This window comes from Phodopus roborovskii, unplaced genomic scaffold, assembly GCF_943737965.1.
Source record: "Phodopus roborovskii unplaced genomic scaffold, PHOROB, whole genome shotgun sequence".
Taxonomy (NCBI): Eukaryota; Metazoa; Chordata; class Mammalia; order Rodentia; family Cricetidae; genus Phodopus; species Phodopus roborovskii.
The window spans coordinates 45,204,663-45,219,068 of NW_026126407.1; the positions used below are offsets into that span (position 1 = coordinate 45,204,663).

At 53.1% G+C, this 14,406-nt stretch overlaps 1 protein-coding gene across 2 annotated transcripts in view; it reads left to right on the forward strand.

Annotated features, from left to right (window-relative positions):
• The first annotated feature begins 1,181 nt into the window (after positions 1-1,181).
• Fgf18 (fibroblast growth factor 18) overlaps positions 1,182-14,406 on the forward strand; it is a 30,612-nt gene continuing 17,387 nt past the window's right edge. Inside the window, exons 1-3 of one of the 2 annotated variants that reach the window (XM_051180980.1) lie at positions 1,182-1,350; positions 1,515-1,551; positions 13,600-13,780. In XM_051180980.1, the coding sequence (XP_051036937.1) occupies positions 1,319-1,350; positions 1,515-1,551; positions 13,600-13,780 (250 nt within the window). In that variant the 5' untranslated portion in view covers positions 1,182-1,318. Of the gene's footprint in view, positions 1,351-1,514; positions 1,552-1,815; positions 1,870-13,599; positions 13,781-14,406 lie in introns of those variants that run through there. The other variant, XM_051180981.1, reaches the window with a different exon arrangement.

A 14,406-nucleotide genomic window follows, 5' to 3' on the forward strand; every position in this document is an offset into this window, starting at 1 on the left:
CTGCGGTTACAGCGGCACTTTCGAACCACTAGGTGGTAGCCGCGTGCTTCCAAAAACCGAGCCACCTACTAGAAAACGCAGCTGGAATCCCTAGAACCGACCTTAAAGTCCCAGAGCGGGGGGAAGGGAGAAAGACGCTCCTAAGCCTTTTCCATCTCCCATGGCAGGAGCGGGAAGAGAAGGCTCACTTAGCGTAGTCACCCCACTATGGGGAGGCCGTAGGGGGGGGGTATCTTGCGTCGCCTCAGGGCAAGGCCCCAGGATGACTTCTTTTAGTTGAGCCACCTCGTCCTCTCCCTGCTTCTGAACACTATTGAATGTGAATGTGAACAGCAAATGTGAGGGAGGCAGGACGCTCTGTACCTAATTGCATTCTTTGGGAACCTCGCCTGCTCCATTAGGCCAATATTAGCGTCGTGCTGCAGACCTCCGACGTCTCCCAAAGCTCACCAGCTCCAGCCTCGTGGGTTCTGCCCTGCTGAACGGCCAGTCCCATCGCAGACAGTCTGAGTGCCTCCCCTCCAGCCCTGAGCCGCCAGAAGGAGGAGGCAGTGGAGAGGCAGCGGCAGGCAGGCAGGCAAGCAGGCAGGGCCGGCTTTGATGTGGGCGCGGCGCACCCAGCGGCGCTGAGCGCCCGTCCGGCCGCGCCCCGAGGGGGGAGCCCCCGGGCCCCGCATCCTCATTGTGCCGGCGCGGGCCCGGGCCCGCCCCCGGCCCCCCGCCCCCTCGCCACCCGCGCGTAGAAAACGCCCCGGCCGCCGCCAGTGGTGGGAGGCGGCGATGCGCACGGCCTGAGAGACACGGAGGAGGAGACATGAGCCGGCGGGCGCCCAGACGGAGCGGCCGTGACGCGTTCGCACTGCAGCCGCGCGTCCCAGCCTCGGAGCGCTGACCCCGGCCCCGCCGGCTCCTCCAGCCTCGCGCCTCGGCCGCGGGGCCCCAGCCTCAGCTCCCGCCACGCATGCTGCCCCTGGACTGAGCCGGCAGCCCGCGTCCAGCGAACGCCCAGACGGCCCTCTCGCCCGCCTCGGACCAGCTTCCCTGCACCGACCGGGCGCCTCCCGCACCGCGGTCGCTCCGCAGCCCCCGCGCCGGCTCGGAGGGCGCAGCGCTCGGGAGGAGCCGCGCGGGGCGCTGATGCCGCAGGGCGCGCCGCGGAGCGCCCCGGAGCAGCAGAGTCTGCAGCAGCAGCCGGCAAGGAGAGAGCAGCAGCAGCGGCGGCGGCGACGGCGGCGGCGGCGGAGGCGCCCGGTCCCGGCCCCGCGAAGCGGACATGTGCAGGCTGGGCTAGGAGCCGCCGCCTCCCCCCCGCCCCGCGATGTATTCAGCGCCCTCCGCCTGCACTTGCCTGTAAGCGCCCGCCTGGAACTGCCCACCCTGGATGCCTGTCCCTGTGCGTGTGGCTCGCTCTGTCTGGCCGTCTGCTCGCATGACTTTTTGCCTGCGTGTCTGTGTGTCCATCCGTACCCCCTCCCCCGGGTCCCACTGACCACCTCTCCCTCTTTCTCCTGCAGGTGTTTACACTTTCTACTGCTGTGCTTCCAGGTTCAGGTACGTGGTCTCCAGACAGAGAGGTTTCTCCCCCCTCCCCCGTGTGTACTCTTCCTAGAGGTTCCGGCTGACCCCCCTTCCCGGGACCGCGCCCCCTCTCGGTGCCCCACCCCTCTTGGGCAACAAGCCCAGTGCACCTGTTCCCAGGGCGCGGAAGGGCGGCTTCGCGCGCGTCCTGCGCTGGCTGGCAGTGTTGGGCCAAGGACTAGGAGCTGCTACGGGGCTCCAGCCAGTGCAGGCTGTCGTGGCCGCGGGTGGTAGATTTCCCAGAGCCCAAGGATGCGCGGGACTCCAACCCCCGACCGCAGCTGGCGATGGGTAGGGACCTAGGGGTTTTTCTGCCAACTGTCCCTTTACAGCCTGCATGTGCTTGCAGACAAAAAGGTTGTTTTCAGCTGAGTGGATTTTGAGTCCAGAGAGAGCTTTAGTTGTAAATTACTCTGTGGGTGGGAGGAGAGAGAGAAAGAGAGAGAGAGAGAGAGAGAGAGAGAGAGAGAGAGAGAGAGAGAGAGAGAGAGAGAGAGAGAGACTGCTCCCCATCCTGCTGTGCTCCGCTCCACATGTCCTTGCCCAAGGTGGTGCAGCCCAGGGCTTGTTCCCTGCCTGGTCCCCGTTCGCTCTCTGTGAATCAGAAGAAGGCTTGGCGCTCAGCCTGGAAAGCACTTGCTAAAATCTGATCTGTTACTTCAGCAGCTTTCAGACTCGGGAAGGTCTTGGCACACAGACAGTTGGAATGCTCTGGCTTCCAAAGCCGTGGAAATGAAGGAAAGGGGGGGGGGGTAAGGGAGTCGACTTCAGCCCCGATTAGAACCAGACCAGGGCTGCCTCAGCATGGTGTGTGTAGTGGGGTGGGGGGGCAAAGGGAAGAGGAAACACCAGCTGCCCAATCCCTCTACCTACTTACAGTTATAAGGGAGGGGGACTCAGGATAAACTGGACACAAGCCAAAAGAGGATTATCTGTCCCCTCCCCCTCTCCGTGAAAGGCAGGTGCCCTTGCTGGGCTAATGGGAAGATGCTTGGTGGGAACCGTCTGAGTTCTGGAGATGTCTGGAGACAGCCCTATACATGGGCCAGAGATGGTTCTTAGTTTTCTGGTACAGGAAGCGTGTGTATAACTGCTGCTTGATCAGTGTTTGCTATTGACTCTCCTGCCTCTCTTTCAACTCTTTGGAGAATATTGTTCCTTGGGACAGGCATGAAGCTCGGGGCAACCAGTTGAGACTGCGGACTGGGAGACTAGATGGATGGACAGACTGATGGCCTCTTTCCTTCTGTTGGCCAGGCTGGGATCCCCAGTGACTCCTTGAATCAATACAACTGGAGTCAGTAACTTAACGCTGGCTGTTTGCCAAAGCAGATGTGACCCTGTGTGGTGAAGAGGGTGGGGGGGGAACAGTTGATGTCAGAGAAAAAGGCCAGTGCCAGGCATGGGCTGCTAGTCTGTCTGCAGCTGAGTCCCCAAGCAGAGGGCAGGTTCCAGGGTCACTCCAGGGGGTCTGCTTGTCTGGCTAGGCTGAGCCTGAGCAGGAGCTGAGTAAATGGGTGTGGAGGCAGAAAGGAACCTTTGGATTTGCTGCTCAAACCTGCACATGCTTGCTGTTCTTCGTTCTTCTTTAAGTAGGGCCCAGGAGGGGCTGCTGGGTGGTCTTTGTGTTCTCTGATGGGAATGTGAGGGAGGGAGTCTGGACTCTGCTTCCTACCTCCACCTCCGGGCCAGAACTAGAGCCAGCATCTCTAAGTAGGAGCTGGGTGGTCTGCTTGGGTTAGGCCAAGAGGCAAGATCCATGCAGGTGAGGGAATCCCCCCTCTCTTTTCCATCCCCCTTCCTTTGCCCCTTTGTCCCCTGCAGCCTCTCCACTTCTGAATTGCATAGGGATGGTGTTTTTAAACCCTGGTCTGTATCCTTGGTTCCGCTGGGTGCGTCCTTAAAGGTCACTCAGAAAATAGTGTGCAAATTTGGTGTGTCTGAAAGGTAAATAAATACCAGGAGGAATGATTAGCAGGCTCATGGTAACTTTAGAGTTCAGAGACAGGGATGGAGTGGTCCTTAGTGGTAGAAATGAAGATGGCTTCAGATGTGTGGATCTCCACGAGTCTGAAGTCGGAACTTTGCATATACAATTTTGACTGATGCTATGAAAGCAGGCATCGGCCTGGGTGCAGAGGGGCATCAGCAGTAGAATGCCTTTGGTGGGAGCAGACCAGAAGGCCTTCCTAAGTGAGGAAAGCATCCAAGGGCTTGGCAATAGGTGATCTCTGCCGAACTCCAGCTTCATTGAGCCCTGTCTGTGGTTCTGTAGGGGTTTTAGTTTTATCATTTGTGAAAGATGGCTCTTAAGTTGAAGTGCTGTGTGATTGGGGCAGAGGAAACATTGCTGATTATTTACCCACTCAGGAGGGCACAGTGGTCAATTGGAAAACCAGTGCACTTCCATCCTTACTATTTTAGAGAGTTGGTACAGTTTTAGCAATGGAATTTCTGGGGGCCTCCTCTCCTCCCAGCGCTCAGTCACCAGGCCTCAAATGGATTCCCCCCCCCCCAAGTCAGGTTTCCATGAACATACTCAATACCAGATACTGTCCTCCGCCCATCACCAGTGTGGTGAGCCCCGCCTTCACCCACTGGCCACCCTGGGAAGTGGGAAGCTGGGAATTTAATAAAACCCCTTCATCCTTTCTCCACACGACTCAGGACACCGCAGATAGCTAAAATCAGAAGAATTTTAAAAATTTCCGCGGGGAGCAGGCAGCGTGACCAGTAAATTGCTTTTCTGCACTTGACTGAGCTCTGACAATGACACCGGCCCAGCTTTTCACGAAGCTCTGCCGGCACCTGCCTAACATTCTTCCTGCCGCCAGGCTCCACTAGGCCCTTGCCTTCCTTATACAAGCTAGCATAAGGCAGGCCAGTGTGGGAGGTTCCTCTAGCCTCTTGTTCCTCCTGCTAGCCCCTTGTTCTTCCCACAGTGTGCTTCCTGCCACACCAGGAGGTGTTGGAGTTTGGAGTTCCAGTCATACCCCTGGTTGGCCTGACCACCCACACCTAGCCTCCTCATTGAGGCTTAGAGCTTTCTTTAGGCTGGCCAGGTTCGAGAGGCTAGGGGCAGTGTCATTTGGGTCAAGAGGAAGATGGAAAGGTAGCTGTCCTGTTGAATGGCTCTTTTTAATTCCTTAAAGCAGCGTCATTCATTGGTCCATTCAGTTGAGTTTCTATTCAACATTCAGCCTGCTTCTTGTGGGCCCTGGGATGGAGACCTAGACAGTCCCTGGTCTCAAGATTCTTCCATTCTAGAGGGGGACACTGCAAGATGCTCCAGCATGGTGACATCTCTTCCACTTTCTGGGAAGTGACTTGCCTAGGCGTAAAAGGCATCTCATGTGAGGAAGCTGTTTTCATCCTCCCAGCTTCCTACCAGGAAGACAGGTAGGATGGAGTCACATTCCTGCCTTACAGGGGGAGAAAGCCGGCTAGAGAACCAGCTACGAAGGGATTTGTTCAGGACTGTGGCTACAAGCCAAGAATCTGGATTTAAGATCTTGTATTATTTCTATCTCTTCTAGAAGGAATACTGCAGTTTACTAGGAGGAGAAAGAGTCCCAAGAGGCAGGCATGCTGGGAGTCCTTAGTGGGAAGTCCTATTTAGAGTCTTGTGAGGATAGGTGACTCTAGCAGAGGACAGCTGCCTCTCTGTCTCTGTCAGGAGGCTCCACTCTCCTGGGAAAGTGCTGATCTTTGAGAGCCTTAGAGCTAGATGTGGGTGCCTCCTTCCCAGGGCAGAAAGAAGGGAGGGGTGGGGCACTGTGCCAGCATTCCTGCAGCCAGGGAAGGTCACCCACTTGCTTTGAGATAAGGAGGTGGGTTTTAAAAATTTCTTGTGGTTGGCACAGCCAGGGTCGGTGGCCTGGGGCAGCCTGTCAGAATCACTGGTGTAGCCTCCTCCCCGCACGGGGACAGCACTGTGGTTCTGACATGGTCCTATAGCAGAAAAGTTACGAGAGCACTGGCCCACACGTGACAACAGCTCCAACCCACTGTGTTCAGTGGTGTCTGGTATTGTCTTACACTATCCAGCTCACCATCAGCTTGGGATTTCCTGGGGAATGCTGTAGATGAAGAACAAGACCCTCAGTACACAGTAGTAACCTGACTTTGGTCACACATAAAAGGGAAGCAAAAGCCCCAATAACATAGTGTTTATCTTCTAAGGGGAATAGATAACAGTTCTAGGCCTGGCTGCTGTGTCCCTGGTCCTAGATGGATTCTGGCCCTTGTTGCCTGTCATGTATTCATGTATAGAAAGCACTGCTCCCTCCTGGTGTGTGTGTGTGTGTGTGTGTGTGTGTGTGTGTGGTGAACAAGGGCTGCTCTGATGAACCTGTGTGTTTCCTGTGCTCTTGACTTGGGTTGGCATTACTTCTTGCTAACAAGGACTTGTGGCAGGATCACCAGAGGAAAGGGCATACTGACATTTCTCCCCAAAGGCCAAGGCAAGAGGAGAGGCACCTTGCCTTAGGATGTGTTTAGATCTGCTGCCACACCATGGACATGAGTGTGGGAATATATTCTGGAGCATTGGTGGGTAAGGGGATCCTTAGGCTGTGGGCTGGCTGGCTGCTAGTTCTTATGCTCTGACATCTAAGCGACATATAAAATGTTGCCATGTTGACAGTGGGTCCAGTGGTACTGTGCATTGGTCAGCTGAGGGCCACAGAACAAAGACTCCAAAGTTGAATGATCAGTCTCTGTCTTGGCTTGGTCCACCCTGGACCTTTGCTCTACTTGGTTTATCCAGCTGTGTAGGAGCTGGGCACTGAGATCTTCTAGGGCCCTGTGCCCAGGCACTGGCATCAGAGAGTCTTCAGCCCATGAACTGTGGTCTTCAACCACCTGCTCCTGTTTCCCCTATCTCTGTAAAGTAGGTTAATATGAAATACCTCCTTAGAGTTAGTGAGAACTAAATGAGCTATTATACAGAGAGTGGTCAACACTCAAGCAATAACTGAGCGGTTGTAATTGCCTGGCTAATTATAAGCTGTGTCCTAGGAACACCGTGTGCTGCCACATGCTAGAGAAAGCGAGGAAAGAAACGTTCCTTGGATGAGTGACAGCAGGTCAGTCTGTTGGTAGCAGGGGTTTGAACTTAGGTCTGCATGTTGTTCTACCATTCAGGTTGCAGGGTTTTGAGCAAGACCTTGAACCTCTTGGAGTCACTGCTTCCTTGTCACTTATAAACAGGGATTAATTATATTATTCCCAAGGCTTTGCACAGTAGCATTCACCTGTAAGTCAACACTGGGGAGACTGAGGCAGGATGTTGAGTCAGCCTGGGGCATAGAGTGAGAACCTGTTTCACAAAGTCAAAACGACCACAAGAGGATTCTCAGACATTCCCCAGGATCATTGACAGGAATAATGACGGCCATATCTTGAGCCAGGTATGCAGTAGACACTCCTATATGATAATATTCTTTACTAACAAACAACTGATGAGCTCTTTTGGGACACCTTCTGTATTCCTGGCCCCCAAGGGATTTGGTCTTCAAGGCTTCGACTTTTCCTTAGTGTACTATATGAGGGGCCCACGGGCACTTTGAGTTGCTTCACCTCTCCTCCGCCTTCTGCCTTGGAATCCCATGGTACTTCGCCACTTTCTTTGACCAACTGCATTCTTTTCAGCGACAGGAAAGAGCCTGGGGTCTGAACTCAGTGCACTGGTCACACCCTGTCTTGGGCACTCAACCGGCTATATTTAGTCCTAGAAACCCAGGGGAGGGATTCCTAGAAACCCAGGGGATGACAGACCCCTGTTTCAGGCTCTAGGTGCTGACTGGACCCTCTCAGTGCAGTGAGCAGAGGGGCTTAGGGGCCTGGACCTGGACTGAGTCCCTGTGCTCCTTTGCTGGATGCTGGGCCCCTAGCGGATTCATACGTGTCCCAGGCCACATGTAACAGAAACTGAGAGATGCTGTTGGAGAATAGGGCTTGTACCCTAAAACCAGACCTGAGCCAGAGCAGTTGACCAGATGAAGAGTGTACTGTAAACATACAGGAGCATGTGTGTGGGCTTATGCATGTGTGTGTAAGATCACTGAGGCACTTGGGGCAGGCTACCTGGAAGTAGGGTCAGCATTGGGTGTTCAGTGTGATGTAAACCCTTTGTGGTTGCTGGAGCGCCCGCTCAGGAATGGGTTGCTAGAAGACACCCTCATGGGCACTGAGCATCAGAAAAAGAGCTTGGCAGGATGACTACCCCTGCCCATGACTTCAGAGAGATGGAGTGATATTGAGATGCTGGCAGGGAGAGGGAGGAGGGAAAAGAGCTCAGTCCACACAAGTCCTCTTCCTATCCAGGCTAGCTCCAGGATTGACTACCTGCCCATATTGACGATCTGTATGGAGAAGGCTGATGTATGGGGAGAAGGAGGCTGGACTTTGGGCCCAGCCCCCATTCTGCTATGCCCCACCCATGCTGATGGCTTGGCCCTGCCAATCAATACATTGATAGCCCTGGGAGCTTAATGGACAGGCTGGGGGTGGGGAAAGGACCTTTGCAGCCACTTTCTGTCCAGGCTGCAGTGGGTGTGGAAAGCATGATGGGAGAGAGCATAAGCTTGGGCTGTTGGGAGGATGGAACATCAAAGGGGCTGAGAGGGGACAGTTTAGTCCCCTTTTGATGGAACAGTGCCAGTTGGAGAAAGCTAATGGTTCAGCACTAAATGTAGTCAGATCTCGGCTGTGCTGTGTCCTGTGCACCTTGGCAAGTCCCTTGTTTTCTCCTTACCTCCCCGTATCACTGGGAATACAGGGGTAGGATACCCCTGCTCAAGTTCCTGAGGAGTGAGATGATGGTCCCTGGCAGTGCTTAGTATATGCCTGGGAATTCAGAGCCTGCAGTCCAGGCTGCCCTTGGGGAAACTTTTTGAAGTGGACAAGGCAGCTGACTTTACTTTAGAAGGCCTGAAGTCTTGGCTTTGAACCTAGAATTTGAAAGAGCTCTAAAAGCCCTGGCCTCTGCTGCTGCCTGAGGGTGTCCTCCTTGGGGCCAGGGAGACCCTTCCCTCCTGGGCAGGATGCCTGGAGATGAACACAGATGGCATTCGGTCTCAAGAATCTGAGGATGGTGGCACATGCCTTTAATCCCAGCCCTCGGGAGGCAGAGGCAGGTGGATCTTTGTGAATTTGAGGCCAGCCTGCTCTACAGAGTGAGTTCCAGGACAGTCAGGGCTACATAGAGAAACCCATCTTGAAAAAAAAATAACAAAACAAACAAACAAAAAGAATCTGAGTGGCTGGGACAGATCAGTGGGACTGCATTTCCCTCTTGCACAGGGGAATTCAAGTTTCTAGCTCCTCCCTGGATGGTATCCCTGTCCCCCACCTCTCAAGCTATGCCATAGGTTCTGATCCGGCTCTTGTCCCAGAGTGCAGCTGTACATGTTCAGATCTTCTAGAGATGACTATCCCATGAACAAGCACTGAGATGCTGAGTCAGTAAACCTGAGAGCCTAGATGGCTACAAATTCCTCACATCTACATAGCAGATGCAGCATGGATACGATGGACAGAGAATGGTGTGGAATTTTATCATACTACTCATAACAACACTGAACTTAGAATAATTGTTCGTGTCTGGAATTTTCCATTTAATATTTTTGGTTCTTAGTTGACCAGGTGTAGTTGAAACCAAGGGTGAAGGGACATTGATGGGAAGGAGGTGGTGAGAACAAGGGGAAATGATAGTAGGTGTGATGAAGTGGCTGCTTTGAACTCTAGATGCAGGGGAAACTGAATCTTGAGTCCTCTCCTCACGAATTCTGTGACTTAGGACCAATGATGTGACCTCCCCTGCTCCTCACTATCCCTAACTTTAACATGGAGATGATAACCATTCTGGCTTATGACATCACTCTGGTCATTGTGTAGGATAAAGCCACCCACAGCGGGTCTTTAAAAAACATGGCGGCTGAGCTGGAGAGTGGCTCAGTGAGTAAAGTGCTTTCTGTGTGAATGTGAGGACCTGAGTTCGAATCTCCAGAATGCACAAAAAGTTGGGCATGGCAGTTCATGCCTATAATCTCAGCTCTCCTAAGGCAAGATAGAAGGTGACATCAGGAGGACCTCCGAAGTTCATGGGCCAGATGGCCTAGTGTAGCCAGTAGAGATCCTGTCTCAAACAAGGTAAGAGACAAGGACTGACATGTCCTCTGACTTTCACACATGCACTTCAGCATATGCCACCCCCTCCAAATATGCACACATATACAAGCGCACACACAAAGATCAAAAATCCCATGGCTGTTTAGAAAGCAAGACTTAAAAAATACTGTAATGGCTGCTGTTATAGTTACCAATGTAATTTTCTTCCAAGGTAAATGTTATACATAATTCCCATTTTTCAGACAAGGGTAAAAAGTTCAAGTGAGTCAGCTATTATGGTTGGAGCAGGTAACCTCCAGGTGGAATGGTACTACTTATTATCCTGGTGTCAGATTTTCCTGTGGGTGACCTGGATCTTGATGGAGGTCTTTGGGAGATGGTAGTGATATGGTCTGAGACGAATGAGGATGCTCCCAAACATGCTTCTCAGTGTCAGGGGCCTTCAAGGAAGCACAGGTGCATGGTGTGGCAGGTGTCCCTGTGGGACAGGACACCTTGGTTGGCCTCTGGAAGCTGGCAGAACTTTATTTCGTATTGATCAGATTATCACCAGGATGAGGGCAGATATCACCAGGATGAGGGCAGTAGGCTTGCAGCACAGACAGGGGCTGGCTATTGTGCTTGGGAAGTTGGGGCCTGGAAGGTTTCTGAAGGAGGGAGCACCCTTCCCTGAACTGAGAGCACTCTAGATGAAGACAGCATGCAAGCTGAGGTGTGTGGGCTCTGTCTACTGAGCACCCTGTTGGCATTCCTAGGCAGAGGCTTTGGGACTGCCCAGGATCAGTCGGAATGAGGTCTGAGCCTGTAGGGCCCTTGTTGCTCATGTGTAGAGTCTGGACTGGGGAGCAAATGTTTAGGAAAGTGGAAGGGCCAGATTGGGCGTACTTGGAGTGTTAGGCTGCAATGACAATATCAGTCACCCATGGGAGGCCACCTATGGAGGGCCCGCTTTGACTAGGGGCCACCTGTGAGTGTGGCACTGAGGGAGATGGGCCCACATGTATTAGGTATTCCTGCTTTCTGTGTGTGTCGTGGCTTTTTGCTCATCCAGAAGTTTTTCAACTCCTCTGGTCATTGTGTCCCTGGAGGAGTGTCAGCCAGGCAGACCCTTAGGCACCATAGCCAAGAGAGCTGCAGCTCACTCAGCTACAGAGCAAGGCAGTGAGCCTCCCAAGGCAAGATTGCATTGTATGGCTCTGGCAGCAGAGCCCAGAATTTTGTGTACCCATACGAAACCCTATGGTTCTTGAGAGGTGGCCTCAAGGTCCAACTTGGCAGATGGGTTCTCCCTAGCTCTCTGGTAATCCAGGGGCTTCTTAGCACGATGCCTGGAGCAAAGCAATGTGAGCCCCCATAGCGTGGCATCCCTTAACCTTCCTCTGCTGGACACTTTACTCATCTGGATGGGAAGGGCAGGGCTTCCTGCTGGCCTCCAGGTGTTCTTTATTCTTGGCAAGTCATTTGGCAAGCACTGCTGATTGCTTCCTGGGGAAAAGCTGGTACCTGGGGATGAGTCTTGCTATCCAAACTCTGGGACAATAGCGTGTCCAGAACCTGCCCTGTGAGGTAGTGTTGAGGGATCTCTAAAGTGAGCTTCTAATGGCAGGTGGAAGGGGCTGGTGCCCTGAGCCCACCAGAGGTTTTGATAGAACTCTAGGGTATCTAACCTTTCCAGGAGAGGGGGCCCAATTTCCGACAGAGGCTGGCCGATACTTCCCTAGGGATTGACTGGTCAGGGTATGCTTAAGTAGTGGAAGCTAGGCAAGATGGATTGTGCCCCCACATCCTCGTGCAGGGCCGCCCAATAGACCCTACTGACCCTGGGTCACTCTGCTGCTTCTGTCCAGCAGGCCAGGAAGAAAATCATTAATAGAAGGGCTGCTTCTGGGGTAGGAAAGCAGCCCTTGGGAGCCGGGGGTGAGGAGACTAGCTGACCTCTAGTCGATAGGGTCTTCTGTGAAAGGAGGGGCGTTGGAGGGCAGGGACATTGTGCCTACTTTCGGGGGAGGGGACATGACTAAGCCAACTCCAGGAATCATTCCAGAAAGGTCAATGGCCCCGAGTGTGGGGTCTTCCCAAAAAATGCCCTCCAGGTGTGGGCCTCCCTGGGCGTCAGGGTGGGAGGAGAGGCAGTGCCTGGTACTGTGGATTGGCTGTCATGGTTGGTGGAAATGGAGGGAGGTACACAGTGGTTACAGAATGGACATTTGTGAACCTCCATTTCTGCTTAGACTTGGAGTCTAGTCAAAAGTTCTGGTGTTTGCTCAGATGTGGAAGTAACTGCCGTGTTGCCTTTTGCATTCGGTCTTCATAGCAACCCCCCAAGGTGGGTACTGTCTTCATCATTTCATCGTGAAGAAACGGAGTTGAGAGAGTCTCATAGGCAAGGCTGACTTTATGCTTGGGTTGCCAGGGTCCAGAGGACTCTAGCAATGATTGGGTGAGCAATGCTTTTCTGGAAATGGGTTTTTGTGTGCTAGCCGTGTGCCAGTCTAGAGTGGGGTGGTCCACAGAACCAACCCATAGTTCTAACCTGAAGCACATCTTGCAGGCAGGACAAATTGTCATAGTTCTAACCCATGCTTCAGGACTTGTTCTCATTTATAAGATTGGATGGGCCATGCATCTAACTAGCAGGTACAGGTGAATATAACTTAATTCTTAATGGCATAACAGGACTTTACCTGTTCATCCATTCATTCACTTACTTATTTGTTAAACAAGTGCTTGGGTATCTGACCTGGGGCTGCAGGGCCAGTAGCACAGAAGAGAGAGAGAATTTTGGCTTTTATAGTGCCACCAGGGTAGTCAGAGAAGATGACAAAAGGTGAGTAAGTCAATGGTATGTTGAGTCACGTGTGCTAGAAAGAATCTCATAGCAGAGTGGAGGCATGGAGAATGGCAGGGTTAGGGCAATCCACAGAGGCCTGTTTGAGGTGACATCTGGGCAGAGACCTGAGAGAAATGAGTGCAGAGAACTGAGAAAGCCTGAGAGCGGAAATGAGAGTATGTGCAAAGGGCCTGAGGCCAGTGTGTTCTAAGTATGAGAAAGGTCCCAAAGACTTTAAAGCTAAGGTGCTATGGTTGGCATGGCAGTAACTGGAGGAGAAGAGGAGGCGAAGCATCAAGGGCTGCCAGCTGGGTCCTGAAGCCCCAGTAAGGGCCTCTGAGTGTGAGGAAGCCCTGAGGAGTGTGGGCAGGGAGGATTCTATGGGAGGGCTTTGGTAGGTGGAGGATGGGTTATTAGGGCAAATCTGGTCTAGGCTGAGGAGGAGATGGTGTATACTGTTCAGGTGAGGGAGGGCTGTGTTCTTAAAGAGGGATGGGAGCAGTGAGTGTGGGTGCAACCTAAGAAGGCTTCCTGGAGGCTGTGGCACATGACAACTAAATGGCAAGAGGGCCACAGAATTACCATGGGGGATATAAATCAGAAGATCCTACAAGTAGGGGCCTGTACCACGGAGTGAGTGGGAGGGGTCCCTGTGGAGATCCAGGGGAGGAGGCATGCTGGCCTCTGGCCCAGTGTCCAGTACTTGAGATTGCTCATCCTATCTCTTCCCTGCCATGTGTCTCTCCGACTTCTCCCCAAAGCCCTGTGGACGTTAGTTCTCTTCCTAGCTGCTCAGGCACTCCTCACAGTCCCAGATGCCATTGGGACAGGGGCCTCTGTACTAAAAAAGGGGATCTGAGACAGAGTAACCTGCATGCCAAGGACACAGAAGGCACCATGTGCCAGCCTGTGGGAAGATCTATATACCCAGGCCTGATCCTCAGCTTTATTGTTTCCCAGCTGCCTCAGTTGTCTTGTCTGTGAAATGGGGCCTGGCCAGAGAGGTGGTGTAGAGAAGAGACATGGCTGGCTAACCATTTTTTCCTTCCCTTGCATAGGTGTTGGCAGCCGAGGAGAACGTGGACTTCCGTATCCATGTGGAGAACCAGACGCGGGCTCGCGATGATGTGAGTCGGAAGCAGCTGCGCTTGTACCAGCTCTACAGCAGGACCAGTGGAAAGCACATTCAAGTCTTGGGCCGTAGGATCAGTGCCCGTGGCGAGGACGGGGACAAGTATGGTATGTGCCAGACCCTACCCATACCCCTTGCACACACTCGCCTCAGCCTTGGAGAGACCCCATTCAAATCCCAGCTCTGTATCATGCTGGGTGCTTGGTCTTGAACCTAGTGCTAGCCCTTCTGTGCCTCAGTTTCTCAGGCACTAGTGAGTCCTTCAGAAGCTCATTGATTTCACGTAAAATGTGTCTCCTTACGTGGTGGTTGTGTGTGTGTGTGTGTGGGTGCACAATTGTCTGTGGCTGTTTTCTGCACTACAGCTCCCTCCAACCCAGGTTCAGCTACTTGGAAGGATGGAAGTCTGTGGTCATGGCTCTCTGGATGCTTTAGTGGCCATGGGAGTTATCTTCATGAATGCTTATGGAAGTGTACGTCTGTGTGTATGCAAACGTACATGTGTGTTTAAGCTTGATCTTGTACTCCTACAAGACATGAGTATTCACAACAACTTGGGCCATGGACCCTGTGGCCTTCTCTTGGTCCTGGAACATTTCAGTTCTCCTGGGGGTGGTGGTGCTGAAGGACATTTACAGCCTTCCTCTTTGTAGAAGTCAGAAGAGCGACACTGATTTTTTTCTCCTCCTAAGCCTCCAGCCCATGAAAGCCCTGGGCAGTGAACAGAGCAGAC